The following is a 17226-nucleotide window of genomic DNA, read 5'->3' on the forward strand; positions in this document are numbered from 1 at the left end:
TGGCAGACCATTCCTCTGCAAAGTATGTGACAAGGGTTTCACAAGGAATGGAGTTCTCAAATTTCACATGTGGACACATACAAATGAAAGACATTCCTCTGCAAAGTGTGTGACAAGGGTTTCATAAGGAATGGAAATCTCAAAGTTCATATGAGGACACACACAAATGAAAGACCATTTGTATGTAAAGTGTGTGGCAAGGGTTTCTCATGTAATGGAAGTCTCAAAGTTCACGTAAGGACACACAACAAATGACAGACCATTTGTCTGCAAAGTGTGTGGCAAGGGTTTCAAATGTAATGGAAGTCTCAAAGTTCACATGAGGAGACTTACAAATGAAAGACCATTTGTCTGCAAAGTGTGTGACAAGGGTTTCACAATAAATAGAGAACTCAAAGTTCACATGAGGACACACACAAATGAAAGACCATTTGTCTGCAAAGTGTGTGGCAAGGTTTCAGATGTAATGGGAATCTCAAAGTTCACACGAAGACACACACAAACAAAAGACCATTCGTCTGCAAAGTGTGTGGCAAGGGTTTCACACAAAATGGAAATCTGAAAGTTCATATGTCGACACATACAGATGAGAAGCCTTTTGTCTGCATTATGTGACAAGTGTTTCACACATCATGCAAATCTTGTGGTGACACATACAGATGAGAAACTGTAGTTCTGCAAAGTGTGTAGCAAGGATTTCTCTCGTATTTAAAACTCAAAGATTATACTGGGATACATACAAATACATACAAATGATGAATATTGATCTAATCTAGGCATGCCACATTGACTGAACATCATGCTTTGGCCTATGATGTCAAGGTTGCAAAGTGACCAATATTACTCAGTAAAAACTTCCGTGACTGTAATGTCCTACATGTACTGAGATCATTTCAGACATTCTGAATTGCGTTGATAATCAACTTGAGAAATACCCTGGAATTCAAAATGCCAGTAGTGGAAAGGAGACGTCCACCATCACCCGAAATTGCTTGGGGAAGAAGCAGATCAAATACCGCCATTACAATTTATCTGTGGATGCTGTTTGTTAGGTTGGTTGGTTTATTTGAGAAGTCAATTCTATTTGTTTTTCATGTCTGACAAAAGCGGCGAATATATATTGTAGGCATATAATATTTTATTGTTTACATCAATTTTTCACCAACACTTTTCAATGCTTTTTGTCATTTCTTTCTTTGTTTCTTTACAAGTATAGTCAAATGATACTTTAAAAAGTTTCTTATTCTATTCCACATGTTTAAAGCATAGTATCCCCACCTTTTCAATGAGTAGTAAGCACTCATGTGTGTCCACCACTCTCCTTGAGTACTCACCCTGTAAAGTATCTAAATAAACATGCATTATCAAACAATCAAATAAGAAGCGTCAGCCAAAGTTCCCTGTGGTCGCTTGGCTTTTCTTGGCAGCAGTTAATGGCTGGCTTACCCATTGCATTCACCCCGCGATCTAATTAACAACCTGCTACAGCATATTGCAACGATCAATTTCACCATCACCTCACCATGGACATGACAGTCTGAAGTTTTAACATTCTATTCAACTTACTCTGTTTTGATATTTATATGCCCACAGATTTGTCCCACATCAAAGATCTCATTAGATTTGTCTGCAAAACAATACAAATAATGTAAGGCTGTATGCAAATGTCCACAACAGAGCCTATCTTCATGGAGGAGAGCTAAAGTGGTGACAGGCCAGTTTGTTACTTGCAGGTTGGCCCCTGCATCTTACTAATAAATCTTTTGAACAGCAGTCGGGGTAAAAATTCATTGTAATATTTTATAGGTCTCACAGAAAAATTAGTCCGTACTTGACATTCTCCATATCACATGTTAAGAATAGAGTACTAATCTAACTGGTGAGTGTAATTCATGTGATAATTTATTTGAACATTTAAATTGCACCCACAATACTATATGAACTTCTGTATCTATACAACATATCCAATCTGTTGATATAATTTTCTGTATTGCAAAGTTTACAAATTTACATTTCTTGCAATTTGGACTCAAAAGGATCAAACAAAATGGTATCTTACTGACTTTAAAATATGATTTGGCAGAATTCAAAATTCCGTCTGCACATGCTGTCTCTGATCTACATCCTTACCTTGAAAACACAAAACCAATAGCAATTCTGTATGGAAAATGTTTCTCCCCTCTTCAAGAATCTGAAAATTACACCAATAGCATGGCAATACCAGTCGGTAAGTGAAAAGATCCTTTGACATTTTTCTTATACCAGTCATACATTTGAAATAGATAAATTTGCAGGTACAGAAAACATCCAGACAGAGTGATGTCAACAAAACAAACTAGTCGCTGCATTGGCAGAAACTGTGATGACTATCACATAGAAATCTGGGACATGAAATGGACTGTTTCATCTGCATTCCCTCAGTTGAATTCACAGAAGTAGATTGCCCACCAATAGCAATAATCTCAACTTAGTGGGGACTGTATCATCAATGATAACTAGGTTGGTATTATATGGGTATTTGCCCACTTCCTGTGTCTGTCTATACCTTCATGCCTGTCCATCCACTGTGGAAACTTGAAAAGTGCTGCACTTGTTACTATGATATTTTGTGTGAGGTGCATACATGGGGGATTTGGGACAACTATTTTTTTATTTTTATGATTTCACAAATATGCATATAAGGTCAGATAAAAAAAACCATCACCATAATTGCTGGTCCAATCAGTAGATCAGAAGGTATTTAACGACAAATCCTTTTAGGCTCTCCCATGCATCATCAACACTCCCTCCACAGACTAAGATAAAAAGTATTCACTCAGCCCCATAGAACATCCTTACACAGACATCACATTCATTGTATCAGGATGCCAACTGCCACTCTGCAAGAATTGCCCCAAAATACAATCTTCCCAATTTTGCGTCAAAGTCAACAAGGAGTACCAAGGTCATACCAAGGATCATCTACACCAAATTTCAAAGTACAAACACACGCAGATATTGAGATGATTATTTTGACCAAAAATGGCAAAAATTTGCCCCAAAACTCCAATCTTGTCAATTTCTGCCACAATTTGAAGTAACTACAATCACCACCAGTGAAACCGCTTTTTGACCAAAGATGACAACAGTTGCATTAAAAATACACATTTCCATATTTCATTACAATTCAAACAAACTTTAAAAGATTATCCTTGGAACTGATACAACAAATATCCAGGCTGTGTAGATAAGGGTTGTCCAGTAGATTTTTAAAAATATTTTGACAGAAAATGATAAAATTGCTGTGAAAATACAAACTTGCATATTTCATCACAGTTTGACCAAATCTATATAAGATCATCCCTGTAGTGATCTTCATACCAAAGATTACAGCTGTTTGACCAGCGATTATGGAGAATACTTTCAACAAAATATGGAGTTTGCATCTCTTTGACAATATATCATGAAAAGACAACCAGGCTGCCAGTACACCCATGATGCATCTGCATACAAAATATCAAGTTTGTAAGTACTTCAGTTCTCAAGATATTTGAATAGATAGAGATCCTAATACATACATACATACACACACACACACACACATACATACATACATACATACACACACACACACATACATACACATACACACACACACATACATACATACATACATACATACATATATACTAATACACACAAACTGACGAACAAACGCCAGATAAATACCACTACTAACAGCTTGTACATTCTTCTATGATGAAAATTCAAAATTCTGTTTCCAAATATTTCATGAATCATAGAACCATGATTGATTTTGGAATTAAGTCAACGTAATTTCACTTGCAAATATAAAATGCTGAGAAAGATTTTTTTCTTTCCAATGACAAAGTCACTACCCTGTCATTTTAAGACATACTAGTGGTGATTATTCATGTGAATACAATCACACAAAGAATTAAATCAGAAAAGGATCACAAGTACTTAGCACTGTCATGATCCATGCAGTATGGTATGTCTTTGATATACATGTATGATATTCATACAACCATGGAGGCAAAAAACAACATCGATGATACAAAATCAGTGTTCTCCAATTTAATACCAACATATAATTTTCATGTCTTTTTTTTTTATTAAAGTTAATTCTATTGTATTCATATTAAAATATGAAAAGATTGCTGAAGAAATAATGGGGTGGCCCAACCCTCAAATCACCTTGTGTAGAACCATGACATACCCTGGGTACTGTATCAGTTTGACAATGGGGACAGCCAAGCTAATTTGAACACTAAGAAGAACACCTAGATATTGCAATATTTTGGCCATATAAAAAATAATGCTGTCAACTTAATGCTATGTTGTAACCATTGGAAGAAATGACAGCAGCATGACTGCAAACATTGCTGCAATTACAAAGTTGATCAGCCAGTAAGAGACAGCAGATGGTTGACGACGTTTGCGCTTCAGCTTTAGTTTCTGGAAGTGTTCGACAATATCTGCAATGTCATGATCTATTGGTTCGTAGCCGAGATGCCGGGATGCTTTTTCCAGGTTGAAGTAGTGAGTCACTGCTACCTGAAATAACTACAGAGAAGAAACAAGAAATACAGGTGATTCAAATAGGCTGATAAAATTGCACTTCTTTGTACATGGATTCACAATGGCTTTCTCATGTTATGGTCAACTCATAGAATAACACAAACTGTATGTGTACTTATGTTTGTTAAGTTGTAGAAGTAAAAATGTTAAGTTGTAGAAGTAAAAAGAAGTGACAACTGAAAATGGCTGAAGAACACAAAACGTATTATCTTGATGTTTTTTGCAGGGGCAATTTACTTCATTCTCCTGTTACACAGACGTAAAACTATGGAACACACTGCCGAATTCTCTTGAAAATCAAACATCTAGGTTAACAGAAGCCCTGAAAGATTATCTCTTATGAGAATCTCTTGCTATGTATTAATGTGTTTACTTACTAGGTCGAATTCGAAGGTAAAACGAATTCTAGCTGTAATAACTTAACTTTGTGCAATCTTTTTTTACTGTCACAGTAACTATTTTCTCTTCACAAAATTACATGTATCATTTATCAGACAGCAGCCATTAATAGTTTTTGATAATGTGTATATTTGAGTTAATGGGACTAGGCTCGACTAGCTCCTTATTGTCAACATATTCTACGGAATTTGAATTCTATTATGTTACTTTAAGCTTAAAGATTACAATAAAATGATGATGATGATGAAGTTAGGAAATGCTTTGAAAGTTTGTCTCTATATTGTCCACAAAGAGAAATCAGTAGGAGATACAGCAACTGAAGTCATGTTTTTTACATATAGTCTAATGATCCTGCCCCTGATCAGAGTAAAACATGTTTATCACTCGAAGTTTACAATATTGCTCTTCTTAGAGTAATCTACACTCCCCGGAAGACAAACATTTATACTCTTTTCAATGAACTGTGGATGGAATAAGCACTTGGCAATTGGCAGCACTACTTGGCTTTACGTTTATTTTGACATAAAGTGTGCAAATGAGACAATATAATAACATCATGACAAGTGAAATTCAACACAAGAAGGAGAGTTTTGCATACTTACCTCTGTACGAGTGATTAGAGGCTGGAAGTTGTAGAATGGTTTCACAATGAAGTGAACCCATTCAACAAGTAAACCTGTGATAGAAAAGGTGAAATGGAAAAATTCAAAATTCATGGTTTAACTGAGGCCTTACTCAAATTCTGCCTACTGGCTCTCAGTAAGTGCTGTCAGGAAAGGAAAGCAGTCTTTTTCAATAACAATAGGAAAATACATTTCTCTTGCCATCAAGAACACAGACTCACATGAAATCATTGTTTATGGTATATAGACAAACATAATGGGACTTCTAGTTCCATATGCATGTATAGAAAAATACTGGACCTAGCCTATTTGCAGAACTGAATATTATTTTAAGTTTGTAAGTAACAATTAATTTTCTCCCAGGTAATGGAAATACCTGAACAAATTTCTAGTAACACAATACTTCTCATAAGTATATCCAAGAACAAAATCTGTTCAGGATATCTTGAATATTCTCAAAATATATACGGATTTCGTATCTAATGTTGACATGTAAATGCAAGTCGATTTCTTCCCTTTAGCCTCAGACTTACCTACATAATACATGACTATATAAGGCACAGACAAAGATGGAAAACTGATGCCAAGTCCATGGTACAGAGGTCTCAGCCATTCAAACTGGTTTACTGGTTTGCCATCGGATATAAAATAAACTTCACCAGCCTGAAGAAACAAACACAGCAATGGTGGTAAAACAGTGATTCTTTCAAACACATGAGATAACATTTAAAATTTTCGAAATATCCAACATCTAGGACTTATTAAAGTGAACCTTTTATTTTGGACAAAGTAACCTAAATTACATGATACAAATGTAAGAATGTATAATGAAAATGTTAAAATTTCACTCAGACTAGTATCATCTGTAAAAACAACACCTATTATATGGAAAATACATAATTGTCAGAAAATATTTCATCTTTATATTTTTGCATAATGTAAGAAATATCACATTTATAAAGTATCTGGTCTTTCTGATCACAACTGTTTTGGAAACGAAATATTTCCTTTGGGTTGAAATCTTATGAAATGGAAAGTGAAGCATCATAATAGGGTTTGGTCAAACTTACAGCTATGTGTTGTTTAGATTCACTAAGTCTATCTGCCGCTAGGACATGTCCAGCTGCCAGGTTGTCAACGTGAACCCATTCTATAAGTATGTCTGGACCACCGATCTTGAACATGGTTAATCCAGCTTCCATCATTTCCTGTGCAATCAAAGAGGAGGTGAAACCCTTTACTGATATTTGAATTCTCACATTCAGGCATGCACTTATCAGATTTACCCGTCAGCAAATCCATATACTGAAGTTCAGTTTCAATGACAAAACAACCACAGTAACTATCAGTAATGCTCGTAACCAAAGTCTCTGGGATCAAAACATTGGTTTTTAGCTTCAAATATGCATGTCTACATTCACTCAGCAAAACAAAAGTAACCCATATGAAACAATAATAAGGTCACAAAATTCACCTTTGGTTCAGAAAGAATCCATTAAATATGGATGGAAAATTACCAGCCTGACATAGGAAATCCTCAAATCAAGAGTACAAACTGCTATGCCCAATGAGGGCGCTATAACAAGTGCAGGTGCACAATGGAAGTTGACTCATTGACAAAGAAAACCAACGCACCACAATTCTTGGTAAATGTCTTGTTTCCCCCACACCATAAATACCTGGTGGTCTTATTGCACATGTGCAGAGCTTCTTACCCCCTACAGAAAGAATATAGAGAATCAAAGGTCATTTCAATGTCAAGAAATAGTAACTGAAAATATGTTATTTGACTCTTGTAACTATATTCATCCCATCCTCATGTCTTGACCATTTTTCCACATTTGGTAACTGTAAAGTACACCCCTGGCTGCTTTTTATCTTTTTGAATTCTCTGAATACACAGCAACTTCAAATATGGTCATATGTAGCACCATAAACATATGAGAATTTAAATCCAATATGGCTTCCCTTGAATCACTGTCTAAATGTCATTTCTGTCATGAAGATCACCATATTACTGCGTTCAACATTTCAATCTTTGAAGAATTATCATCATCCAATAAAAAAGAGGAAGGCAAAGCAATGAGGTAAGAACTTTTCAAAACTTTCTTAAAAATACTGAGACAAAGACGACACCTCTATATGTCCCTGTCATATCTCATCTCAAACAAGTTAACCATGTACATCTCACCTTTGATAGCTTTACCATTGGCTTTTATGACAAGCTGTTCTGCCATTGATTTGGTCCTGGAGTAGTGGTCCTTGTGCTGCAATGTAATGGACATTGTTCAACATTATACCAGAAATTTTGATATCTGTAATAAGATAGAGCTTTCACAAACACATCTACTGTCAAACCTGTCTCAGAAGTAACTCTTACAGAGTGGTCACCCCTTTATGGTGCAGTGCCCTGGCGTTTTACACGTTCAAGGCCCACTACACAACAGCAACCTCTCTCTTATGTGATCAGTAGTCACATGACATTTCTCTCATTTGGTACAAAACCTGTGTATAATGGTCATCATATCTGCCTTTGAATGACCTCTGTCAGAAAAATGCTTTCACTGTAGAGCAAGCATGGGGACTATTTAATATGATTTTAACACTGCAACATGATTCGCATTATTTTCGATAGCTTTATGAATATGATATTGAAAGTTATTACTGCTGTTACCAATTCCTAAATTCACCACCAACACTGTCACTGAAAGCAGTGCCAAATCCACTCTCTATGTAAAGACCACCGCCATATAGTGGTAATTTTTTCATGGTCCCGCAGGTGATCACTATACACAGGTTTGACTGTATTTATCCACAGCAAAAAATGAAATCACAGGTCTCATTCTGTGTAATTGCACTACTTCTACAACTTTCCCTGACTGTAACTAGACTGCTGAAGATGCTTTGACTGAAGGGTAAGATTATAACTATTCCGTACACAGATGAGAAACCTTCCCTTTAATTCCTAACCTGTCTGTTTTTTACCAAAAATGCTGCAATTCTAAGGCTGTAATTATAATGAATTTGCAACAAACTTACAGAAACACTTACACATAGTGAGTCTACCAAGCCGGGAGTTGTGATGTCACTTACTCAAAACAATTTAACCCTTTTCCTGCCAGACAGTAATAACTGTATCACTTCCCCATCAGCAAGTCAGTAAAAGCGGTATTGAGCCAAAACATGACGTATTTTCACCCACTTGGCTTGGTATGTTATAGCATCTTTTGTCCAAAAAAAATCAAGTTTACAGTATTATGTTTTCAACAGCCTTCAAATGTACAGTATTATGTTAAAATACATCATATGGAATACGTTGTGTTTCATTAATTTTAACCATCTTGACCTGGTGGTGAAATATGGACTTGGCAGGAAAAGGGTTAACATGTCAAAGGTTTTCAAACACGGCCGACTAAGAAATTTCAAGAAATTTCTACACCGCCTCCAAAGGTGTTGAATTCATAAAAGTCAGCAGTCATGATGCTAAAACCATAATTTGCACCAAAGCAACAACTTTGAAATAATGGAGAGACTTATAGTGCACTTCGATCAGATTGGCAATTTCTGAAACCGCGGCATATTAAATGCACTGGCATGCAGTACAGAGAAATTGAAAAAAATATTTATACAAAGACAACGCCAAGAAAACTCAGTCATCTCTGAATCTTACAGCCTAACCTATTCACTCCAAAGTCCCTGTAATCAGGTCCACAATCACCATCCACAACAAACAGTTTGGGCAAAACCATACTGGGGAAAGGGTTGAATGTATGCTGTTCACTTTTGGAGAGAGGTAATCTCCTGATGTCTTTGAGGGAAAAAATTATGTATAGCAATCATAATGCCTCTATTCACCTTATCAAGGGGAAGGATTGGTAAAGTCTCATCACCATTTCTGATGTCTTGACCACCAAAGATAACATTCAATGTACTTGTGTATACCAGTCGGCTTATCCCAAGTTCACAGCATGCTGAGAAAAATGTACAAAATGGCTGACATAAAACAAATACTAATTGCAGCTAAATACGAAGAGTTGAACATCGCCTAAGTTTACGTTCATCATCCACTATATCGGAAAAAACTTAAATTTAACAGAGTAAAACAAAAGTAACATTTTGAACAACAAGTGAGGAATGGGCATTTCATATTTTATATTACGTCAGCGCTTATTAGTTTGTTGTCATAATTTCAGAAACCCTGCTATCTGCAGTTGCCATTGAGCTAACAATATATACATATTCAAAAATATCATTACAATGAAATTTTTCAGATTAACAGTGTGTCAGCAAGACATTTGGCTTTCCATGTACCGGTATGTCCTTGCCGTTTGGGCTGATATGTGGAGGAAAGCAATTGCCAATACCAAATACATGCTATGTATCAATGCACTGGCATTTTAATAAACACCACTGACCGACAGCTTACCATCAATCATGCTCTGGGTACTGCCAACATTAACACTTTCGATGAATTCATTGCCTCGTAGCTACAGAAACAAACAGGAGACAAGAGTGCAACATGTTATTTTCAGAATGACATGAATATATTCCATAGGATTTTACACTGACAGAAAACCTTACATGTATGTATCAGACTACAGAGTATTAAAAACATTATGAAAGGGAAAGACAGTATTGAGCAATTACGTATGACCAGAAGTTAAATCTGTGATAAGAATTGTTAATTCTTTTGTCAAAAATTGTTTGTAACAATATCATTTTGAATTATGGGAAAAGACCTGCAGGATGAAAAGTGTGCAGGGACAATGCAAGGACAATTAATGACAACGAACTCATCAAAACCACTTCACATATATTTATTTACCTGTTCTTTGCCGGACATACCATAGGATGCCAAGTGAAAGACACATGAGGCTCCCCTACATACTTGAAAGATGAAATTGCGATCTCGTACATCACCCTGGTCACATGTAAAGAATATAGAAATATACCTTTGTTTTGTGTAAAACTGCCAATTCACCAGTAATCCAAAGTACACAACAGTATTAGCATTTAAGTTGAATTGTGAGAAATTACGTGAAGGTAAGTAAAAACATGACTACATTCATTGGTAAACACTCATCTGTTACTGTAAAACAGTACACTTATGATGACGTTTTTAGAGTAGAAATCATAGGGTTGACTTATCATTCTGTAGCATACACCATTCAAAAAGTTCTAATACTACTATATTCATTTCATCATTATTATATGGATGAACTGGAGGAAACATCATCATTACATGTAAGGAAGTATGCACCTCAAAAGTAAAAGATGTTCAATTTGCTCAAACTTTTCTAAATGAAACTTTCAGCCATACTCTTACCAAAACGAGAATGAAAATCAGGGGTCACGGTATGCATTTTTAATTATCTGACATTCATCGATCTTTGAAATTCAAAATGGCTGCCATCCCTATAGGGCAAAATAATTTTTCTTTATTTTTGAAAAAAATTAGGTGAAATTTTTTTTTGTAATAAGAGCTTTAAAATGAGCCCCCACAAATGGTATATCAGAAAAGAATTGTAGAAATTTGAGAGGCCACATATCTGTCCCAGAGACAGATTGTACCCTTAAAGGAATCTGGCAAACTCTTTTAGAATAAACATCTTACGGCTTTGTGACTGACCTTTTCTTTGTACAATACTGTGTTAATGACAAAACTTGTAGTAATAAGTAATTTATATGCAAATTGCATAACACAGGGATGAGATGATTGCCTTCCTCTTGCTTTGAAATGTTTATGATATTTTATTGGGTACAAAAGGGGATTAGCCACTAATGTAGGAAGGAGGGCAAACTGTTTCAGCTACCTCTTTGTGTCAAACAATATTAAATCACACTTGTCAGTAATCTGAACTTGTTTCAGTCAGGAGGGCAATTTCTGTCATGCAACCTTGCCAACTGATTTCTGCAGTCTGTAATTAAGTTGTCACTCCTCCTGATATTCAGTGTTTTGCTCAGCCATGCCAAGCCACACACAAAATACTCACATGGCCATCAAAAAATAACTTTGCAAAAACCAGCTTTTTCCAAATTTTGTGAGTGCAGTAAGCGATGGCCCTAGCACTGACAAATTATCATCATCTTCTTGGCAACTGATCAATAGTGGGCGAAAGTAAGACGATTGCTTTGATTTCACAAACCTGAATAAACTTGATGCCGTCATTTACATCCTGTATTGGAGGTCGGATATCCACCAACAAGACATCGGCACCGAGGGAATAAAGCATACGACCTAAATGCATACCAAAGAAGCCACCTCCACCAGTTATCACAACCTTCTGATTTTCAAAGGAATGTACATGGTTACGAATTCTGCAATAATAAAATAACACAAATACAGGGTACAATAAACATTACGTGTCTTACACTACTGTGGTTATATGATACATATTGTACACTTGGTGATGATAGGAAAGAGAAGCCCTTCCATCAGTACATATATATTTTCTATATTCTGCGAGTCTGGCTATCAGAACAAATATTTGATGTTTTATAATTTATCATTTTTTGCTCACATATTTACACACGTGAGCATATGTCGCAGCGATGTCTGTCTGTCTGTCCATCTGTGTGTCTGTCTGTCTGTTGGTCCGATATCTCAAAAACGGCTGATCAGATCAGAATCAAATCTGGTACATAGATTCAGTTAGCAAATGGCAAGAACTGATTAGTTTTGGTGGGTCTGGCTTGCATACTTTTTGCTCATTTGCATAATTAATGATTTTAGAAAAAACGGATACTCATTAAAAACGACTACACACAATTTGATGAGATTTGTTACAAATGTTGATCACACCAAGATATATCAGTAGTGGGAACCATTAAGGGGTGACATGAAAGAGAGTTGCTAATTTGCATATTTAATGAACTTTCCTAATTAGGGATATATATCTGATTTGACTCGATCAAAATCGACCAAACTTGGTATGTATATTAAAGATATTATGATTTATCATTATTGAAAGTCATTAAGTGTTTAAACTGCAGCCAATTCCTAATTTACATATTTAATGAACTTTGCTAACTAGAGATATATATTTAAATTGACTGGACCAAAGTTGATGAAACTTGCTACATGTATTGAAGCTACTATGATACAACATTTTTGAAAGTCATTAAACATTTTTACTTCAGCCAATTCCCAATTTGCATATTTAATAAACTTTCCAAATTAGGGATATATATCTGAATTAACTTGATTGTAGTTGTTGAAACTTGCTATATACATCAAAGATACTGTGAGATAATATTATTGAAAATCAAAAAACATTTTACTTCAGCCAATTCCTAATTTGCATATTAAATGAATTTTCATAATTAGGGATATTTATCTGAATTGACTTGATCAAAATTGATGAAACTTCCTAAGTATATTAAAGACACTATAATACAATATTATTGAAAGTCATAAAGCATTTTCTCTTCAGCCAATTCCTAATTTGCATATTAAATGAACTTTCCTAATTAGAAATATAAATCTGAATCAACTTGACCAAAGTTGACAAAACTTTCTACATATATTGCAGATACCATGATACAACATTATTGAAAATTATTAAGCATTTTTACTTAAGCCAATTCCTAATTTACATATTTAATGAACTTTGCTTATTAGGGATATATACTGGGATTTACTTGATCAAAGTTGGCAAAACATGCTATGTACATTGATGATTATACCAGGTTAAAACAATATCAAAAGTCATTTCACATTTTCACGTCAGCTAATTTATAATTTGCATGTCTAATGAGCTTTCACAGCTCGGCATATATGGCTTGAAGGACTTGGCCAAGGGTAATTACACTTGCTATATAAAGTGGTGATACAATGACAGCAGTAAAAGAACTTTAATATTTTTATTTTAGCTAATTACATATTTGTATACTTCATGACCTAATCGGCGGTGATTATTGTTCATTACGTTGATCATTATACTTTCAATGAAGTTGAAAACATGTGGCCAAGGTTAAAATTTACACAAAACCACAATATATAATGAAACACATGAGCATTTTCAGTTCATATCTGGTCTATATTCCTGCTCTCTAGAGTCCAACCTCATGGCATCATGATTTTCTTACAACAACAACAACAGTAAAATGTGATGCACTTTCTACATCCAGAGTCCTATTACATGCAATTGTATCATGGGCCTGTATTATGCAACTGCATACATGTTGTCAACAGTCACTTCACCAGGACTGTGGTTCCCTGTCACTGATTGGTAGGTGCATGGAGCACTAGTCCCTGTGATGAAGGGACACATGTGCTCCATGGTAGGACTGCCCGCTTGAAAGATACTGCCATTGGTTCAAAGTTCCACACTTTATCATTATCTACCTTGCAGTATCATACTACAATTCACTGATTGGCATAGGCTGATCTTGATCGCCTGTAATTTTTCAAACTTTTGTGAGATGTGTTTGTCTTTACATTCTCTCAACACAAGTGCGTTCTACAGTACAATGGTAAACAGGCACTTCGATGGACTCTACATCCAGTCTTTTTCACAGGCGCTCATTGGTTGGGTATTCTACTAAATCGATTGATCATCTGCTCGATCAATACATCTCGTACATGATCGATTGTTCGTGCAAACTACCTGGCCCATAAGTGCCTGTGGTCCTAGTATTACATGTAATTGTAAAAAGGTTATTATGCAATGGTATGGTACTGTGGCTGCCAGTCACTGGTTGGTAGGTGTACTCCTAGCTGTGGGTCCACAGCTGTGGTATTTTCAGATGGGATTCCTGCCTTTTACGGGCTGATTTTGTCTTTTACTACCACCACAGCTATGGACCCACAGCTCGTGTACTCTAAGGTAGAATTCCCAGCTGCATGCAACATACTGCATGCCATTGGTCCAAAGTTCCACACTTTTCTTTATATCCACTGAGTACCTTGTTGAGTCACGCTACATCATACATGCAACTCACTGATCGGAACATAGTTGACGTCTCTCACTCACGACTTGCCGATTATCTTTTGTGAGACATGTTTATTTTGTTCTGTCCATTGTCACTTCACGTAATACCATGCCATGGTATAGCACGGGGTCTTGTTCATTGTGAAGGTCAGAGCGTCTGTGTTTTCCTTAGCAATTTCATGGTTATACCACGTACCTGTCTACCTGCAAACCCGTGCTTTGAGGTCCATTCATATTCGTATTTTGCCTTAATTGAGCGATGAAGGAGCAGCAGCGACTTGGCGAACGACTATCTGAAGTGCTTGGCTTGCAAGTTTGGCTGAGAGAGACCCGGTTTCATTCAGAGCAATACTAAAATTATCATTTAGAAAGGTGTGCTATAACCGGTAGATCTATGTTGCCTCTACCACGGACCGTGTCTGTATCAGCTATGACCATGATCTACCGTATGGTTTCATGTAGAAGAAACCAGGGGACTATATGTGATTATGAATAAACCACGGTCGAAGTGGCCTTGCCGTTGCCCGCTACACATGACCTTACGCAACAAATAGCGCCGCCTCAGTTGCCTGCAGTGCTGATGAATATCATCATGGACCTATCACCTCGTTCGACAAAACTAGCGTTCGATGAGTTTTTAGTCAAAGCTATGGTTTTAAACGATTGTCTAACATTATCACAATAAGAAAACTGGCCACAAAACAAGGTTCATACAAACATAGTATGGGTGAAAAAACATAGTTCGTGTTCATGTCATGTTGATTTAGTGGATAACTTTTAGTAATGTCGCTCACGTGAGTCAAGGGGCCGCGTAGCCTAATGGATAAGGCGTCTGACTTCGGATCAGAAGATTGCGGGTTCGACTCCCGTCGTGGTCGGCTATCTTTTTGTTTTTACTGCACCTCCAATGGCTACCTGATGTTATCACTAGTACTGTTTTGGCATATTCCTAGAAATAGACCAAAGAATACCAAGTTATGTGGTTTTCTCCTCTACCAAGTTACTATACACAGCGAGGGCCGCTGAATGCATTATTCTACTTTTGTGTTACAGTGACGGCACCAATAATTTTGACGATGAGATACAGCTGGATATTGATACACTACCGAATTAGGTTTGTCAGTTTGCTCTCAAATTTACTCTTTTAGTGGTCAACTTTTACAACTTTGCGCCAACATCAGACAGACTAAAACAGCAGGTGACGCAGCAAGATGTCTGTAAACTAATTTACTATGTAGTATGTTTATATCTTTACAGCAGCTATCAGTTTCAATGGTGACACACACAGAGACTGGTTGCCAAGTTTTACAAGCAGTTCAAATTCACGGAGAGGTGGTAAAGGTGGTAAAAGAACGATGTTACTGCAAATTTAGACTCAGAGGACAGTGTTCTTTGTAGTTGAATATCAATATAATACAATCTTGTCAATATAGAAAACTGTTGTCTGAGTTTTTTTAGGCGAGAAAGTTGCTGACACAAAGACCTTGGGTTGTTAGTTTTAGATTTTTTTGTGTTTAATAAAAACGTCGGATCAACTAGAAATGGTAAACACTCTTACAATGTTGCAATGTTTTTATCACTTGTCGCTACAATCTTGTCAATATAGAAAACAAATGACGTTCACGAAATAGCCTGAAACCCCCAAGTTCACTTCGTACTGAAGTAGGCCCCGATGTCAGCTCATTGAGAAATATGGTGTCATTCATTTGTTGATAACCAAAGTAAAGTTTGTTCATTTTACACATCACTCTATTATTTTTGAAGTCATGAACTTTATTGATATTAAACTACAAAGAACACTGTCCTCTGAGTCTAAATTTGCAGTAACGTCGTTCTTTTACCACCTCTCCGTGAATTTGAACTGCTTGTAAAACTTGGCAACCAGTCTCTGTGTGTGTCACCATTGAAACTGATAGCTGCTGTAAAGATATAAACATACTACATAGTAAATTAGTTTACAGACATCTTGCTGCGTCACCTGCTGTTTTAGTCTGTCTGATGTTGGCGCAAAGTTGTAAAAGTTGACCACTAAAAGGGTAAATTTGAGAGCAAACTGACAAACCTAATTCGGTAGTGTATCAATATCCAGCTGTATCTCATCGTCAAAATTATTGGTGCCGTCACTGTAAAAACATGCTGCGGCCCTCGCCATGTATCTATGGCGTGTAATCCATGCCAAAATTAACACCTTACATTTTGAGCCAACCTCCATCCAATTCTCACGGACTTCAATCCAACACGCAGTAATGTATCTACCACAAGCGACTGTGGTGCAACCCAGATACGAGGAGGACTTGATACAAGGAGAATTTGAAAATATTAAATATAGTGGATCCACATGTTTGGTGAAATTCATTCTTGTACACATATGCACTTGTAACCATCCTCATATTCGGTCATATTCCAAAATCTTCTTGTACACATATGCGCGTGTAACCATCGTATTCCAATCAAGTATATTTATATCAATCTACAAACATCTATAAATTCATAGATATTGCTAGTTTTGTTTGGGAAACAATACCATTCATAGTTTTTTAATAGACTACCATGTATAGTGAATATTTTTTCAATGAAATCCAAAAATCAAATTTCTTGTACACAAATGCACTTTTTCACCCCCACTTCAAACAAAGTACATACAAAAATTATCAAACATATATAAATGTACAGATATAACTTATATTTGG

At 36.1% G+C, this 17226-nt stretch overlaps 1 protein-coding gene and 1 non-coding gene across 2 annotated transcripts; one reads left to right on the top strand and one right to left on the bottom strand.

Annotated features, from left to right (window-relative positions):
- Nucleotides 1-1880: 1880 nt before the first annotated feature.
- On the bottom strand, nt 1881-15305 carry LOC139151254 (short-chain dehydrogenase/reductase family 42E member 1-like). Its single transcript, XM_070723912.1, has 11 exons — nt 14733-15305; nt 11750-11921; nt 10429-10524; nt 10030-10090; nt 9459-9574; nt 7795-7870; nt 7239-7321; nt 6674-6811; nt 6137-6266; nt 5583-5656; nt 1881-4566 (listed from the first exon to the last, which is right to left on the bottom strand). Exons 1-11 carry the CDS (start codon nt 14768-14770, stop codon nt 4336-4338), a joined length of 1215 nt encoding a protein of 404 aa, XP_070580013.1. The 5' UTR covers nt 14771-15305; the 3' UTR covers nt 1881-4335.
- A 36-nt stretch (nt 15306-15341) lies between these two features.
- Trnar-ucg (transfer RNA arginine (anticodon UCG)) lies at nt 15342-15414 on the top strand. The gene has a single exon. It is a non-coding gene; the product is annotated as a tRNA-Arg (tRNA).
- The last annotated feature ends 1812 nt before the right edge of the window (nt 15415-17226 follow it).

This window comes from Ptychodera flava, chromosome 15 (genome assembly GCF_041260155.1).
Source record: "Ptychodera flava strain L36383 chromosome 15, AS_Pfla_20210202, whole genome shotgun sequence".
Lineage (NCBI taxonomy): Eukaryota > Metazoa > Hemichordata > Enteropneusta > Ptychoderidae > Ptychodera > Ptychodera flava.

Bases quoted from the DNA above. Each gene is read 5' to 3' on its own strand.
- LOC139151254 (XM_070723912.1), bottom strand. From the start codon at position 14,770: ATGAATGGACCTCAAAGCACGGGTTTGCAGGTAGACAG. The intron at 9,575-10,029 runs GTAAGCTGTCGG...CATTTTTCTCAG, and splicing joins TACCCAGAGCATGATTGATG to CATGCTGTGAACTTGGGATA. The intron at 6,812-7,238 runs GTGCGTTGGTTT...TTGATTGCACAG, and splicing joins GACATTTACCAAGAATTGTG to GAAATGATGGAAGCTGGATT.